Raw genomic sequence first — 17,923 nt, 5'->3', positions numbered from 1 at the left:
CCTACCTGAAATTATCAAAGTTCTATGACCTGCACTACTTCTTGTCCCTTTGAACTTCAAACCAAGAAAATAAACATCTATTTGCCACCTGTATGCTGGTTCTCTCAAAGGACACTACAATCTATTTCCTCTAGCTATCTAGACGGGCAGAAAACAGACATCCGGAATACTTGAGGCCTTGCTGCCAGGCCTTTGCATGATTTTTGCTTATTTTGTTTTGCCTTGGAGGAAAACAAACCACCAAGCAGAGAAAAATAATATATGTACCAGGCAACTTGTAGGTACCAGAGTCAAGGATCTAATAACGTATTCCAGTCTGTTTCAGATTAATTGCATAATAACCTCTGCTTCAGCCTTCTCACCTGAAAAATATGGAAAATATCTTTACCCAATGCTCCTCACTAGAATCTTTGAAATTTCACCAAGCTGATGTACTTTTTGTCCCTTTGGATATGGAGGAGCTGTAGTTCTCTCCAATTTTTGATAAAATATTTATTAACATCCAAAAACTACAACCAGATACAAAAACAAAGATAGATGTGCTTTTCCCCCCGAAAAGCTAATAATGTAATTCAAAGTTTAAAATTAAAATTTTAGGGGCCCCTAGGTGGCTCAGTGGGTTGGGCCTCTGACTTCAGCTCTGGTCATGATCTCGGGGTCCTGGGATCAAGCCCCACATGGGGCTCTCTGCTCAGTGGGGAGCCTGCTTCCCCATCTCTCTCTGACTGCCTCTCTGCCTACTTGTGATCTCTGTCAAATGGATAAATAAAATCTTAAAAAATAAATAAATAAAATAACTAAAAATTTTAGTCAAAATATGAAAGGAGATGATTCTGAAACATATTTTAAAGTTCATTTAAAACAAATAACAAATGAGAATTCAGGTGTATTTCTTTAAAAAGAGAAATAACCCCAAAAGTGCCTACCAGGTATTAAAGCATAAATATACAAAAAGTTAACATAGAATTGTCTCAATGCAAGAAACAGACATAGGGACACCTGGGTGGCTCAGTCAGTTGAGCGTCTGCCTTCAGCTCAGGTCATGATCCCAGTGTTCTGGGATCGAGTCCCGCATCAGGCTCCCTGCTCAGCAGAGAGCCTGCTTCTCCTTCTCCCTGTGTTGCTCCCCCTCCTTGTGGGCACTCCTCTACCTCTATCAAATAAATAAAATCTTGAAGGAAAGAAAGAAAGAAAGAAAGAAAAGAAAAGAAAAGAAACAGACATAGAGATGAAGTGACTAGAGAGCCCAGAAACCTGTTTTACACACAAGTCAATAAGGGGGAAAGTATTCTATGCATAGTGTTGGAAGAGCGGTTGTTTGCAAAACAATTCAATTCAGAACACTTACCTCACACCATGCCCCAAACTAAGTTCTCAGATCCAGCTGAGGAGGAAGAACAAATACAAGAAAACAGCAAGTACTCATCTAATCTTTAGTGAAAGAAGGAGTGCATAATCTGTAAAACAGATGAAGGAAATCACAAATTAAAGAAAAAATAAATTTGACTACCTAAACACAAAATTGTTGGTAGTTTTAGCAAGCCACTGATAGAAGTACTTCAATTTTGAATAAAGGTGAACATCTCTGATAAAGTATGTCTACAAATCAAAAAGAAATTGGATAAATACGAAACAGCATGTAGCTACAAATGGGCAAAAGATACAAACAATTCATGGAAGGGAAAAAAAGGAAGTCAATTAATAAATACTTGAGAAAACACTCAACAGTGTTAATTACCAAGTCGATATAATTTAAAAGGTTCTATCATTTTTTTTCCCTTAAAATCATTCCAAGTTGTCATTTTTGATGATACTCAATGTCGGTGACTGTCTGATGCTTTCACACACAATGCTGGCCGCTTGTGATCAGAATCACACTTGGAAGTGTGGCAGTGGACAGTAGGTGTCAAGAATTTTTTGATGTTCATATTCTCTTGGTCTAGTAATTTGATTCGAATTATCTTAGATTTTACTAGATTATCTTAATCCTAAATTTGAGGATTTTGTCCTAAGAAAGTTGTCCTTTTAAAAAAATGCATCACAGATTTAAAAGATGGTCCTCAGTCTTTTAAATATTTTTAAAAATTGAAGACAGTATGGAAACGGTAAGGCACATCGTGGCACAACGACTCGATGGAATGTTTTATGGCCATTTAAGATGTTTCTATGAGCACAGAAAATGTTATGCTATAATAGAAATTGCAAAAAAGAGTCAAGGTTCAAAATTGCGTTTGAAATAGAACTGCAGTTATGTAAAAGAAATCTAAGTACAGAAACTTGACCGGAACAAAAAAATAACGTGCTCATCATGGTTATCTTTTTACGGAGCATCACCTGTGACTACTTTCTCATTTTTTTTTATTTTTATTTTTTTTAAGGATTTTATTTATTTATTTGACAGAGAGAGATCACAAGTAGGCAGAGAGGCAGGCAGAGAGAGAGAGGAAGAGGAAGCAGGCTCCCTGCAGAGCAGAGAGCCTGATGTGGGGCTCGATCCCAGGACCCTGGGATCATGACCTGAGCCAAAGGCAGAGGCTTTATTTAACCAACTGAGCCACCCAGGCGCCCCTCTCATTCTTTTTTTTTTTTTTTTTTTTTTTTTTTTGTCCATATTAAGAATTCTCAACTGCAGGAAAACATGTAATAAAATTTAAATCTAATGTTTGTGCGTATGTGTGTGTTTCTGTGTGTGTATGTCTATGTGTGTATATGTGTACATATGGACCTGTATGATCTCTTCTGTCCTGTGCACAGGTCCTTTGGAGTGCTGCTGTGGGAGATATTTTCTCTTGGATACATGCCATACCCCAGCAAAAGCAACCAGGAAGTTCTGGAGTTCGTTACCAGCGGAGGACGAATGGACCCCCCTAAGAATTGTCCTGGGCCCGTGTATGACTCTTTTAGAAACATTTCTACCAGTTGCTAAAGATGGTTTTTCTTTGCAAAAAATATTGCAGCCACACACACTTCTTTTGGTTTTAAGATGGAGGGGGCAGATGGTTGACCTCTTTTAATATGCCCCAGATTAGGAGTATGTCTGTGACTTCAGTGAGGGGAGTTCGTCTTCCGGCCCCTTGAATGCAGTAATGTCATGCCTGAAGAGTTATCCTCTGTCGGGGTGGAGACTGTGGACTCACTCCTCAACACCCCCTGGCAGTCTGTGTCTGGGACTCTCTCCACCCCCTTCAACTCCCATGCTGCCCTGCACCATCTGTCTTAAGTCTCCTTTGACTATTTCCATTCCCTGCATTTTCTGCTGCCTGGTCTGGCATCCCTCACCTCCGTCCCACAAGCGAGGCAGATGGGAAATAGAATATTCTTCCCCAGAGGTGACTTTAGTTCAGAAATGCAATGAGAGGAGCCATATTTCACGTCAATGCCAGGATGTCTGTTCATGAGCTCTGGTGTTCTAGCACCTTCACACCTGGGCACGATTTCTCGGCCCATCAGCAGAGGGCAGCAGATGCCAACCACATGGGACCTAGATGAGGAGTCGCTCTCCAAGGCAGTGCCCCCTCTTGTTCCCCTTAGAGAAGTGCTGGGAAAATGTATTCACCCCTCTTCCTCCTGGTTTTAATGAGAGTGTTTGCTCTTCTTTCAGATACCGGATAATGACCCAGTGCTGGCAACATCAGCCTGAAGATAGGCCCAACTTTGCCATAATTTTGGAGAGGATCGAATACTGCACCCAGGTATAAGCATTTTCCCCCTTGACCAGCCTTTATATGGAAAAGATGGCAAACACCAAACTGCGAAATGAATGTTAAGCCGGCCAGAAAATATGAGTTATTGACGACCCCGAGCGTGATTGTCGATCTGTGAAGTAAGCTGAGTGGTGCCTCTGTTTGCCCATTTTGTGTATCAGCGCCGGCTACTGCCTCTTCCTTCGCCAACACATGACGCAGCTGCAGACCTCCCAATACTATTAGAGAGTCAGTTCACCTCCTGAGTAGCGACTGAATCCCTCCTGGGTAGCTAATGTTTTTTAGACAAAACTGGAGCATCAGAGAAGTATGAAAAACACGTGCTCTCTTATGTTCTCTACTGTGGCTAGAGAAATAATAATGTGAAATATTTCCCAGTATAGAATTGCTAAACTGGATGCCCAGTGACAAATATTAGAGGGATTTGAGGAAGGAACAAGGTAAGCTGGAGAAATCTGAACATCACAAATAGGATTCGTGCAGCATCTGTAACACAAAAATCATTTTTCCTCATTTTTATCCTCAGATTCATAAAATATCCCCACTTTCCAGATGAGATGAGGCTTGGAGAACCTCTCCAAGCCACGTAGTTTCCTGGCAGTACCGCTGGTCCCTATGCGCATCCTTCTCCCATTTCCTTCAGACAGGACTCTAAATTCTCTTTCTTACGCCATTTTGGCAGACCCTGCCTCCGGCCTCAAGAAAGAAGAGGCCAAGAATCCATTCCCCCCTGCCCCCGCCTATCTGTGCATGGACCCCCGTTCTCACCCCCCTCCCCACGTGTCAGTGGAGGGGGCGGCCCTCTCCCTCAGAGGAGCCCCTCAGCCTGCACCACCAGCTGCCCCTCAGGGACCCGCCCTCCCTCCGGCACTATCTCCCCTCCACACCTCGGCTTCTTTCCCTCTCTGGGCTGTCACTGTGCCAGGGTGTGTGACTCTGGAGAGTATTCCAGAAGTCGGGACAGGGAACCACTACCTCCCCAAATCGCCTCATCTTGGTTGGGACAGAAGCTCAGAAGCTAGGGGACTGGCTTTTATCTAGATGGACTTCGTCTGTCAAGTTTTGTGGCTCCTTCAGAAAACTTGCTATCCAGTGAACAGCATCTTGGGTGATTATACTGTAATGCTAATGGACCAGACCCACTTAACTATAGACACGTTGGAGTAATTCTTCTCCCAGGCATATAACATCCCTCTTAATAGCAGGCAGTTCTGTACAAGCATATTTTGAATGACTCCCCATAGAGAATGAATAATTAACAGGGAAGGAAGGAAAGAATAAGAGAATCCGAAGGTAGTGGTTTTTATTCTTATACTCTTTTTATTGATGACAACTGGACCAGCGCACTCTTCTGCTACACTGAAGCAATGGTTTTCCCAATTTGCATAAAATATTAATGAATGAAATTCCCCCAAGCTTAAGTTTTCCTTCCACAGATTTTCTTCAGATCTCTGGCAAATGCTTCTGCTGTTCTGTGTTACCATCCATTGCTATAAAAATGATCTAGCACAGACTTGGTTTCATAAGGGGCGTTCCTCACAGCACGGCTGTTCCTTCTGGGCTTCAAAAGGGTCTGGTCGGATGCAGACCAGATAAAGCACCACTGTGCCCCCCGCACACAGAAGGCACGATGATATAACACAGGGCACGTGATCAAGTGTCGCCCATCCAAACACGATGAAGTGGGAGGTAGCTAGGAAGAGAAGAGGTAAACCTTGTGAGCCAACACAGCGTGTCTCCTCCTGCCCCACCCCGGTCCCACGTGTGCATACACACACACACACACACACACACGTGAGGTCACAGCCTTTTCAGTGGAGGGGATTTGATTGGGAATAGACTGGAATTATTTTTTGGACGGATTTATAATTTTTCTAAATCCACGAATCTGTAGGACCCAAAGGCGGTCTCTGGAAAGCCACTCCCCTGTGCCCAGACACCTCTAGACATGCTTACCCTCCACACTCTTCAAGGATGAGGACGGCTCCCCATTCCTCTCCTATTCCCCAGTGTCTGTAAATTAATATATTCCCAGGGAACACCGGATGGTCTCCTCATCTGGAAAATAAGTCTGGATGAGACGCTCGCTAAGGTATCTTCCAGAGCCAGCACTTTTGGTCTGTGATTCAGCGTCTTAATCTGTTTGTTTCTCCCGCTTGCAGGACCCAGATGTGATCAACACTGCTTTGCCCGTAGAGTATGGGCCGCTCGTGGAAGAGGAGGAGAAGGTGCCCATGAGGCCCCAAGACCCGGAGGACATGCCTCCTCTCCTTGTCTCTCCCCCACAAGCCAAACGGGAGGAAGGCCAGGACCCCGCTGGCCTGCCCCCCCGGCCTTCCACGTCCTCTGGCAAAGCTGTGAAGAAGCCCGCGGCGGCCGAGCTCTCTGTGCGAGTCCCCAGAGGGCCAGCCGTGGAAGGAGGACACGTGAACATGGCATTCTCCCAGTCCAACCCGCCGTCAGAGCTGCACAAAGTCCAGGGATCCAGAAACAAACCGACCAGCCTCTGGAACCCCACGTACGGCTCGTGGTTTACAGAGAAACCCACCAAAAAGAACAATCCCCCCGCAAAGGAGCAGCTCCGGGAGAGGGCACACCTGGGGCGCGAGGGAGGCTGTACTGTGCCACCGAACGTGGCAGCTGGCCGACTCCCGGGCGCCTCTCTGCTCCTCGAGCCGTCCTCGCTGACGGCCAGCATGCAGGACGTGCCCCTGTTCCGGCTGCGTCACTTTCCATGCGGGAATGTCAACTACGGCTACCAACAGCAGGGCCTGCCCCTCGAGGCCACCGCTGCCCCCGGCGCCGCTCATTACGAGGACGCCCTTCTGAAAAGCCAGCCTGGGCCCTGAGTCCCCGCCCGGCCCGGCCCCTCACTTCTCTTCCTTGGGAAGCTTGAGCCCCACGGAGGGGGGACAGGTCGTGGCTCCTCCAACACGAGAGACCAAACGTCCCTTTTCATTTCGTGCCAACTTGTTTTCAAGTGCCCCCTACACAGCTCTATTTTCAAAACGCTTTAGAGAAAGGTTTGGAGCATGGGTTCATCTTATTCCTTCACAAAAGACGACGACATCACTGGGACAAGGGGTGACTGCAAGGGCCCTGGTTCGGTGGCAGAAGGTTTCCTGTGCATGGCTGACTGCCGTGTCCATCTGAGAGGGGTGTGTTCTGTTCGGCGCGGTCCACACTAGCTGCTCCTACGTCTCCGAGTTGGAGTCACGGGTGTTTTCCGACCTTGCGGGTGTGGACCTGGACCACGCGAGGTGGGGAGGGAACAGACACCAAGGCGTTATTTACTTGTCAGGAGCTGGCATGGGGAAAGACGCTCTTTACCAGGAAAGAAAAAATCAGACAACTAGAGGCAATGTCCCTTTAGGGGACGTCTGGATGCCTCCAAGTGTGCCGATTTCGCTGGTGATTGTAAACACGTGAGGACTAGTTACGGTACCATAGAGAAAACGCGCTTTCATCCATCAGAACAGAAAGCAGATATTCCACGGACTCTGAGGATGATAACGACACAGCCCGTCCGGTTCCAGAGATTCAAATATCCTGTCGCTATACCTCATGCCTTAAGAAAACCCTCCTACGAAAGGGGCACAGAGTGCGAGGTTTCCTACTAGATTAAAAACTCGAGATTTGAGTTCTTACTTAATTTAAAACTTCCCACTAATTAAAATCAACTCTGATCGTTTAAAAGCAAAAATTGTAAGCAGCAGCGACACATCGAAGCACAGACACACGCCCCTCCATGGGCCTCGGTGTCGATCCATCCCAGGCCCAAATCCTCCAACGGTTTCCATCACGAAGGTTAAGCACAGGGACATTGCAGCTGCAGGGGCAGGTGGGTCACTGGACAGCCCGGGCCCTCGGTGGCCCTGCGAGGTGCAGTGTCCGCCCTTCCAGCGTGCACCTACCTTCGTCCCCCTGTGGCACGTGATCCCAGCGTACATGGGAACACGGATTTGCTCACGTAAGGCCTCAGCGTCCTTGGTATAGCTACCAAATGCAGATGGGAACAGGACTCTCTGGGTGGCAAAGGAAGAGCGGGCACTGGAGAGCAGAGACTGACACACAATAGTGGGGGCTCCCAACGTGGGTTTTCCCATAGGACACTGGTCTCCATGAAAAAGAAAAGGGAGTGGGTTAAGCTTTCCACACACATACTTGCGCAGTAAGGCTTTATCAGTGACCTCTCATTTCATGCTTGCTTTCTGCTTCTCCCCCGTTCCTCTGCTCAGCTGCTATCCTGGTGGTAGCTGTGCAGAAACATCGCACTGGGTGGAGAGCATTTTCCGTGACTTGCTAGGCTCTAAGCATTCCCAGGCAAAACGACTGTATATAATATCCACCTTTCCCCCTGCCTCCTCACTCTCCCCTAGGTCACAAGCATCGTTGCAGATGTGGGAAAGCCATTCTGTTCCAGGCCAATACTGGACAAGCGTCCATTCTGTTGGAGGCAGATGCCTTGCCCTGGTCAGGGGTCCTGCACATCTGGAAAAGCGCTCACACCCTGGACACCACTTTTCCTTTATCCTAACTGCCAAAAATATTCTCACCAGACCACCGATGATGCTGAAATGTCAACGAACTCGTCTCTAAATAACCGTATCAGCGAAGTTTTGGCCCTTGCCAGGAGCAAAAGTAAATAATCTAATTATATAAACATAATTCTAATTCATAAACCACTAGCGGGCCCACGAACAATGCATCGAGAGACACTCTCCTAAAGGTCGATGACAGAGGAACTGACAAGAACTGAGAAGAACCGTTTCATTTTATATCCGTTTAACACCAGTAACCAGTTAAACAGGGAGCATGCTACCCGGCGAAGTAGCCAACTCTTTATTGTCATTAATGGAGAGGGGGGATCGTATCCCTTCCCTTCTTAAGAACTACAAATCCATTACATTTTCAGGTTGTGCCTTACTACCACTGAGTTTGATTTGCTGATTCTAATTGTCTTCATTGGTATCAATTTTCATGTAAATGATAGTCAAGTCTTCAAAGCCTGTGTACATGGATAAGTAAATAAACAACTCCATACTGAGATATCATGACCTCAAGATGTTTCATTTAATTCGCTGGAAGCCCTAGGTATTGCCAGGCCATTAACCTGGACCGCTGGCCACTCGGTCACACCCTACCCATGTGGCTGTGGCAATTCATGTAGATGCTGTGGATTCTCTGACTTATTAACGCTGAGAGAAGAGTCCTACCTAGAGCCCAAACAGGCACAATTAGAGTTTATAGAAGCCATGTTGATGAAACCATAAGCTAGAATAATGATTTATGGTCCATGTATGTAAGGAAGCTCATCACACGTGTACAGCCCTACCCCTGGGAAACGGACGATTTCTAAGGGAATGACCAGTTTAATATGTGGCACCTCAAAATCACAGCACATTTCAAAAGGGCAGGAAAACAAGCTTAATTTTTCTTAAAGACTATGATCTACTCACTGGTCAAAAGACTGGATTCTCTCCCACCAGTTAGGTTGGGAGTCCCGGGTCTCCTTGGGGTATCAGTCCTGGCTGTCTCCGTGTCTCCATGTACATTGGGGAAAATGGCTTCCCGTCCTCACGGCCCCTCAGGCTGATTACAAACTGTGTCTAAACACAAGTCCTCCCTCGTACATCCCTTCAATTCCCAAGTGACTCAGGCTGGGCGTGGGGGAGAATTTCAAAATTCAGAATGTGCCTCAGCGTCCCTGCCTCTCTACCACCAAAGCTCAGTGGGAGTTCTTGCACCCACCCCTCTGGGCCTCTGGGTTCTCCCGGTGGCGCCATATTGGATTGCATCTGTCACTCATGTAATCACAGGAGCAAGAACCCTCCTGGCCCCCAGTCCTTCTCAGCTCAAAAGAATGTAAAGACTCTACCACACTTAGAACTGTTTAATGTTAAAAATAAAAATCACAGAAAGGAAGTTATTTTATCAGCCTGAGTAATTAAAAAAATATTCTGGCATCTTCGTATAAGACGACAAACTTGGCAAACTCTCTAGCTATAACTTATTATATAACTACAGGTTAACTTTACTCCACTAAGAAATTCTACATGATCAGGCTGGTTTAATAGATTTTTCTCCAATAATAGCAGGATTCATATTCACATGAGCTTCAGAGACCTAAAATCAAGAAGCACATGAATTCAGACTACCCTTGATAACAGGCTCCCCATGACAAGACTCATAAAACCATATGAAGTGTGTTGTCAATCTGTCTTTAGCTAATGCCTTTTTAAATGGGTCCCCAAAGAACATACAATTTGACTTTCCTAAGTTCACTGCAGCAGATGGTTCCCCATGTTGGGCGAACATGCAAAACAAAACCCAACATTCCCGTAATCCTCCACAGGATGCCCTAAAATAAAAGAGAATTATTGAGAACAAACAGTAAGGCTTCTGGTAAGATTCTGTTTTCCTTTCGTATTCTGAGTAGGTGTATTTAATTTTTAATGAGCAACTCAAGTACAAAGCTTGTTTTTAGCTCTCACTTAACTTGGAAACATTGGAAAAGCTCAGTGTAGGAACAGAATATTCCATGTGATGCTAGGGAGGAGAAGTATGAACTAGAACCACAAATCTACACCGATGACCTCTCCCTCTTCGGTATTCAGTTCACGTTAAACAGGTATGCTACCCTTCCCTGTAATGATGGCCCTACCAGGCCAACCTCAGAAGGCTCAGAAACACCAAAATCCACGTGCATTGCTGGCCCCATGTCCACTGCGCGGATGCCTCTGCTCCATACTCGCCAGGTCTCTCCCAACTCCAGCCGTCCACCATGGCTCCTGCCTCCTCGGAAGCAATTATAATTATTTATCCTGCCATCGCTCACATGCGTGTTTGTAGGCACATGGCAGCTGGTATGAGGTTGAAAGTCAGCCTTATTTTAAAGGAACTCCCTCGAAGCCTCAGCAACTAGTGTATGGTAACAGCCTCTAGAATATGTATGTTCTAAGAGATATTATTTGCTGATAGAGATGAATATCAGACGGACAAAACTTAGGCTGATTAGAAATCGTGGATGGCTTAGCACTACTCGGCAGGCAGCTAGACTTCAAGAACCAACGCCCCAGTGACTGCAGCAAGTTCCGGGAAGCCTCTGCTTTCTTAATTCACAACACTGACTGTCTGGTCTCAAAGCCCCTTCCAGCTCTGAGGTCAGTGATTCTAGGAGACTTTACCTCTGCGTAAGGCAAATTCCGGCAGGACTGGTGTGGGGCTGCATGTGTGTGTGTGTGTGTGATTGTGTGTGTGTGTGCGTGTTTAAAGATGTTATTTATTTATTTCACAGAGAGCTCACAAGTAGGCAGAGAGGCAGGCAGAAAGAGAGGGGGAAGCAGGCTCCCTGCTGAGCAGAGGCTGATGCGGGGCTCAATCCTAGGACCCTGAGATCATGACCTGAGCTGAAGGCAGAGGCTTAACCCACTGAGCCACCCGGGTGCCCCTGCAGGTGTGTTCTTTTCCTTAATCTAGGCACCTAGACTCTTGATTCTCTGTGCATTTAGAGCCAAAGCTGATTAATTCAGTGCACCAGCCCAGTGAGCCAAGTTATAGTCTTTATACAGAAAGAGACCAGCAAGAAGTTTAGTATCAGTTCTCCGTTTATTCTATTCAAAGATCTCTTTAACAAATCATAAAGTTATTAACACAGCAAAAAAGTTAATGGGGTGGTTTCCCGAAAGCAGGAAAAGCTGCAGGACGAAGAGAATTGAATGACCTTCACGCCTTCGGTGCGTAACACTCATTTCTCTTTTTTATGTCTGCTACAATTGCAGACTTATTGGCAAAGTAGAACAATGAAACTTATCTCTGGAAGGTTTTCCACGCCTGACATTTCACAACAGGTCAGATGCACTTCCTGTCCATCAATGGGCAGTCTCCATTCCCAGAGCCAGATACAAAGCCCAGAATGAGTGACCAGTTTGAGAACAGGAGGGGTCTGCAGAGCCGGGCATCCCTCGGCAGGTGTCACGGTGCCATTATGACAAGGAATTCATTCATAACAGGATTCCTCTCCCCCAGCTACACAGGACTAGAGAGAAGCCCTCTTTTCAGGTTTACAGACACACTCACAGCAATTGGATGGCAATTTTTTGAACATGTTGTAAATAATAGAGCTTTAGAGTGGACCTAGAAATAGGGAGCCCTCAAAGAGAGCCCATTCAGATCTCCCACCAAAAGATAAGACTGTGAAGACTTGCCTGCAAATTTTCTACATGTTAGTACTTCTAATACTAGAGAAAAAATTTTTAAAACGTAAGCCTGTTTGCATTATTCCAAATAAGATTTATGGAGTATTTCACAGTTCCCAGAAGAAATAGAGCGATACTAAAGACAGATTCTTCTAGCTCACGTGTGCACCAGTGAGCAGCTAGTGAAATTTCATACACGGCAGGAAACATGCAGAACATCACCCGAATTCTCCTCAGTCACGCAACAGGCAGCGTGAAGTGAGGTGCCCTGGAACTTCCTGTGATTTCTTTATTCCCTAAACTCTATTCCCTTCAAGAAAAGGGAAAGAGCACTTGAGAAAATTATAACTTTTAAAACTCAAATGTATAATCTACTGGAATTATTTTTAGAAACTCACTTTTTTTAGCAGGTTCAGTGAAGGGGACTGAAGTTTGACACTTTACTCTTCTCTGTTGTCTCTAATGCAAAATCCATTTGCCCTGCCATCAATATGGGACTTTTTGTGACAACTGAAATTCATTTTAAGATCCACCTTAGGACTTTTTTTTTTTTTTGCCAGAGATGCTGGAGAGTGACCCCTATCCTTCATGATGAGAACTGTGAGGAACAGTCAGTATCTGGAACACTGTGGACCGAGATTTAAGCTGAATCTCAGAAGTCATATTAGAAAAAGTAGGAAGAGAATGGTGGAGGCTTTGTGCATGACTTTACCATGATTCATTTCTTTGTCAGGCTGATTTGACTTGTCAGGTGAGGAACAGTGAGTTCTGTCCTCCAGGAGGTAAGTCTAGCTTGAGTAAAGCCAGCCTGAGCTCTGCCGGAAGACCGTGGGCTCTAGGGGACTGGCTCGGAGGTTGCAGCTTCTGGGTGTCTACACTTCCTACATGTTAGAAATGCCTAACATTCCATTTCAGTGCAGGACAAGTAGATTTCTGAGACTCCCTGTTCCATTCCCTCTACCCAGTTCTACCAACTTTGACAGAATGCCCAATCCTGAGACCACACACCTCTAGACAAGAAAGCCCGCAGGGACCTGCATGCAGGTAAATAGTCATACCTGCAGGAATAACAAATTTGTCTGCCTGGGTTCATTTAGGATTTTAGAGCTGAATTTATGCCAGATTTGTGGGCATTTTTAAAATGACACTAGTCATCTTTAGGAACAGATTTTATTTTAAGCGAAGGGCCTCAATTTAAACACCTAGAAACACCTTTGCTAATATAACTCAGATCTCCACGGTCTCCTGTAACCCCACTGTTACCCCTACACTTCCCTGGGTAGGAAATGATGAAAATGTTGAAACTTGTTGCTGCTGTATCGTGAAAATTCTCTTCACTGTAAGACAGTCTAACAAGATGGGGTGAGGCTCCCATACCTCTTGGTACCCCTCTTTGCAAGGGAGAGGCCGTAAGCAGAAACTCGGCGTCATTCCTGCAGAGCATAATGAAGATGCAGCCCCGTCTGTAACGCGTGCTCACTGACCATAATTCCTATGCATGTGCTTCCACCCCCACCCCCGCCGCTCCTGTGAAAAGGAGCATTAGCAAAAATTTTGGTAAAGGAAATCCTTTTTGCCTAAGGAAAGGGATCATATTCTGCTTATAATAAAATCTTAACATGTCCTATTTAACTTGTTTGGCCTACAAGCATCATTAGCAACTGTCTGTTGTATATTCAAGCAGCTTGTATGTGACACTGTAAATAACGGCTGATGTATCAAGGGATATTATTAAATAATTACTGAAAATATATGTGACGTTGTGAGTTTCGTATTAACTACTGTATTTGTATAAGTACAGCAAAGCACGGGGCATGAAGAAGAATAAAAAATAAATTCTATTGGCTTGCAATGTGGTGATACACAGTATGTCTCAGAGTCGAACATTTAGATAAAAACTGTCCAGTGAGTAGTTACAATTACCAGATTCATTTCTTAATTAAGAAAGATTCTTAACACCTTGGGTCTCTAGCCATTCGTCAATGTGGCTTAAATAATATTATCACATGTTCTAAGTGGACAAAGGTCCAAAATGAAACTCTGAAATAAAATGTTTGGCCCCAGAGACCAACGCTGTGCACACTCCTCAGTATTCGACCTTACATAGGAAGACGTTCTCGGAGTTACGGTCCCACCAGAACAGAAATTCAAAGCCGTCCCAGGGAAAGCACACAGGCAGGTGCCTCCGGTGACCCTGCTGTTCTTTCCTCCCCTTCTCTTATCAGCCCCAGCATCCTTCTTTCTCTGCAAGTTAGACTCCCACGATTCTAACCTTCCTTGTCCAGCACAATTACCTGTCCCAGGGCCTGGTCTCTTGAGGCCGCCTGTCTGAAGCTAGCTAGCTAATCTCCCTACTTTCAATGGCCTTCATGGCCCCGGGTCATTCCGCAAGCATTCCCTGAGCATCTACTTGGTGCCCGTATTACTCCAGGTGTCAGGGATAAAGCAATGAATTAGTCAAATCCCTCCCTCCATCGAGTGAGAGAGGAGAAAAATAAGAAGCAAGAAGTCTAACATGACCAAGGATGGTAAATACCAAGAAGAAAAATCACACGTGAGGAGGCTGGTATACGGTTCTGGAGAGGAGGGTGCCAGCGTCTCAGACCAAGACTGCAAGGTCTCAGAGTTCAGAGTCAGCAAATATCTGCACCTGAACACTTTGAAGCCTTAATAATATTCCCACCAAATCACCCTAAAATAAAAAAAAAATAAAAGCTTTGTAGTAGAATATAGGTCATTATTTATATGTTTTTTTAAATCTAAATTCAAAATAGTTTATTTTGCACTAAATTAACAAATGCAATCCCACTGGTATTTTTAAAAAAGTGAAACAATTTTAGAAAACTCTAGAAACCCATTCTCCTTCTCTTAAATGGCTCTTTGTCCATCAAAATGGGATAGCAGGAGGGTGGCTAAAAACACAACTTCATTTGTTGAGTAGAAAGCATGATACTTTTTAAGGCTCCAGAGGGAAAGGACAAATCCGAGTCATCGTGGTGAGACAAAAAAGTTAAGCTCTCTGAGTTACTGAGAGAAGGGGAGATGCAGGGAGTGTGACGACAAGATAACATTCCAAAACCGAAACAGCTTCCCTTTTTTATTGATGCTCAAGAACTGAACTGAGAATGACATTTAATAAGCAAAACACAAATGAAAACACCTAATCTGTATGTGTAGTATATGTAAACATACACATTACTTGGATTTAATGACCCTAGTCTAACTACAAGAACAACTGTTTCCCTGACCTTAGAGTTGGTGTTACTGTTTCTGGGAGTGTTTCATATTTAACAGGAAGAATTATGGATATCCAAGTTCAGAGTAGGCATGAATTTCATATTAAGGTATAAATAGAGTTTTAAAGAAATAAGCTGTGTAATAAAATAAGTTTACTTTTGAATTGCAATACAGGCATTTTCTCCGATCAATAAAAATATTCCTTAATTATAAAGCAGCCATACTTCACAAATGTATATCAGGAAAATAGCTCTGGCAATATTTGAAATACCACACTTCTTTTTAAAAAGGCAGCAAAGCAACAGAATTTAGATTTTAAATAGTATATTGCAAAATAGTTCAACATATTATTTCTAAGCACAAAGCGAGCTCCCATTCTAAAGGATACTTTCAATCTTTTAAAGTAAATTGTTTTGATATTTCTGTGTAGTTTAAAGGCTAAATATCTACAATAAAAGATAAATCTTTACACATATAGGACATAAACGTCACTACATAGCACACACAAATGGTTTACATTATATCACTCTGTTTTGAAGCCCAGTTTCTTAACGTGTGCTCAAAAAGAAATACAAAAGCATGATACAGTTCTGTAGCTTTGTAACAGGCTGAATTCCACAACAACGGAAAATACAAAAACAGCAGAGATAGCAAACACAACTCCAGTCTTATGAATAGAACCAAAAACATTGAGAAGTCATAAACATTTAAAAATGAGTAACGATTAGATTCTTCCTAACACATCTCAATTTACTCTCTTCTCTTAAATATAATTTTTCTAAATGTTTTTCATATCGCAGGAAGAAATAATGGCAAATCCTCCGCAAAGATGAAAGTGCATTATGTTCTGAAAGTGCTTCGTGTGTGTTTTATAGATATGTCCAATAAGGATTTAGACAAGTATGTGCAAAAAAATTCCAATTATGACTTGAATTCTTAAACCTAATGAGGAGGTTTTGTAGTTCATTCAGATGAGGCAACTGCCAGCTCGGAAGAAAACTCTGTGATTACATACTGTGTAGAGAGGAGAGCACACAAGCCCCAGGGTCAGGAGACCACCATTCGATTCCGAGCTCTGTTAATCAGCTAGTGAGAGACCCGGGCAGGAGAAGGACTGCTCTAGTGCTTCCCTTTCTCTCTCTGGCAATGGCTGAGAGGCTCAGCCGAAGAGCCTCAAAGGCCCACCCGACTCCAGGGTTTTAACGTCTCTCATGAGGCATTCCTGAAAGGGCAGGTCATTTCACACCAAAAAATATAAAAAATACATGAATCACAGAGCCGCTCTTCTACTGTATTACTAGTACTGAAAGAAAAACTCTAAGAATACTGGACAGGAAAAGGTATGTGAAGGTCATATGTTAACCAAAGCTTGTGAAAACTCTTAAAATGACAGCCTATGAAAAACCCAATATTATGTGCAAAAACAAAAGAGTAAGCAACATCAGTTGGTGACATAATGGCACATGTTATTTTTTCCCCTAAGTCTCAGAATTTTCTTGGCTCTAAAGCTTTTTAAAAGCTCTTAAAAATATTTAGTTTGAACTTGTCTTAAGAGAACCATGGTACCCACAGTTCAGATTTCTAGCTTTCTAAAGGAGTCTGTCTGAATTTTTATAACGGTTATTTTTAGGAGACTAGCTCTACTTTCAAATCTAAAATAATGGGCTAAATAAACCATTGGCCGTGGACTCTTTATTTTACATGTGTATATGAGCTCCCCGAATATGCTAGAAGTGGAACTCAACAGTTCTCATCCACAAGCTTTGAACCATTTATTCCCCGATAGGTCACTCTGCTGGGCCTAACTAAGACCCCGTGGTTTGGCTTACAGGTGAAATAGCGCGTGTCGCCCACTGCTCCGTCGTTTCTCCCCTTGGCACTTCGCAGCTCGAGTCCGAGCCAGATCCCAGAAGCAAAGTCAGTGGGGCCCACGTACCTAACGGTCCCCATCTCGTTCGAGCTGGTGAGGAGGACCTGGGAGCCCTCGTGCAGCTTCACGCTCCCTTCCAGGCTCCCGGCGCTGGTGGCGCTGCTCCAGCTGCGGCGCAGGGCGGGTTTCGATCTGGCGGAGGGAAGAGCCAGGGGCCTCGTCAGCAGGGGAGCAACACGGGCCACGCGTCCCATTCCTGCCCCCCCAACCCCCCCACCCGCGGCTCGCAACTCACTCGTAAAACAAACAAAGCGCTCTGTGTTCACACCCGCACTGTTTCTATTCCAAACAGCGATGTTAGGATATACTTTGGTTCAACATTTGAAACGTCTTTTCTCTCTTGGTTATTTTAATAGTACCCTAATCTGGATTGAAGACTTCACTAGCAATTTCTAAACACACACACACACACACACACACACACACACTATCTTTACTTTATGTTTTACTTTGTAAAACAGCCACTAGAAAAAATACACTTATAAGCTGTTTAAATGCGCTCAATTATCAAAGCAAAAAAAAAAAAAAAGCAGTGTTAGGGCTGAGGTAAATTAAAATGAACTTCTGTTCACTTTTTAAATATCATTTACCTGAAAAACAATGTTTAGAAACTGCTCATCTATAACTTTATAAAATAAGTTTATGTAGGTCATTTCTGAATGAACTCCAGCCACACCTCAGGCTTTAGGCCCCTCCCAGCCACTAACAGGGAGGAGGAGCTTAGTTCCCAGGAGCAGGACTCTTCCTCTTTTCTCTGCAAAACGTTCTTTAGAATGTACTGCCTCCTGGCACCCGCCACCAACCTGACCTGAGGACAAAACCACTGAGCTCCCACACGGGAAGTGATCCAGGGC

General features: G+C 44.3%; 2 protein-coding genes across 6 annotated transcripts in view; one reads left to right on the top strand and one right to left on the bottom strand.

The window, feature by feature from the left end:
* The window catches only part of ALK (ALK receptor tyrosine kinase), a 679,199-nt gene extending 672,591 nt beyond the window's left edge, over positions 1–6,608 (top strand). For both annotated transcript variants that reach the window (XM_082744992.1, XM_082744993.1), the window contains 3 exons: positions 2,755–2,889; positions 3,602–3,692; positions 5,867–6,608. In XM_082744992.1, the coding sequence (XP_082601118.1) occupies positions 2,755–2,889; positions 3,602–3,692; positions 5,867–6,553 (913 nt within the window). In that variant the 3' untranslated portion in view covers positions 6,554–6,608. The remainder of the gene's footprint in view (positions 1–2,754; positions 2,890–3,601; positions 3,693–5,866) is intronic.
* Positions 4,999–17,923, bottom strand: part of CLIP4 (CAP-Gly domain containing linker protein family member 4) — a 91,769-nt gene continuing 78,844 nt past the window's right edge. For 2 of the 4 annotated variants that reach the window (XM_082745081.1, XM_082745080.1), the window contains exon 16: positions 14,986–17,201. In XM_082745081.1, the coding sequence (XP_082601207.1) occupies positions 16,880–17,201 (322 nt within the window). In that variant the 3' untranslated portion in view covers positions 14,986–16,879. Of the gene's footprint in view, positions 5,398–6,792; positions 6,951–14,985; positions 17,202–17,923 lie in introns of those variants that run through there. The other 2 variants (XM_082745083.1, XM_082745082.1) reach the window with 2 other exon arrangements.

Source organism: Mustela nivalis (assembly GCF_964662115.1).
Source record: "Mustela nivalis genome assembly, chromosome: 8".
Taxonomy (NCBI): Eukaryota; Metazoa; Chordata; class Mammalia; order Carnivora; family Mustelidae; genus Mustela; species Mustela nivalis.
Note: the sequence above shows the minus strand (reverse complement) of the source record. Positions and strands in the feature narration are given on the sequence as shown.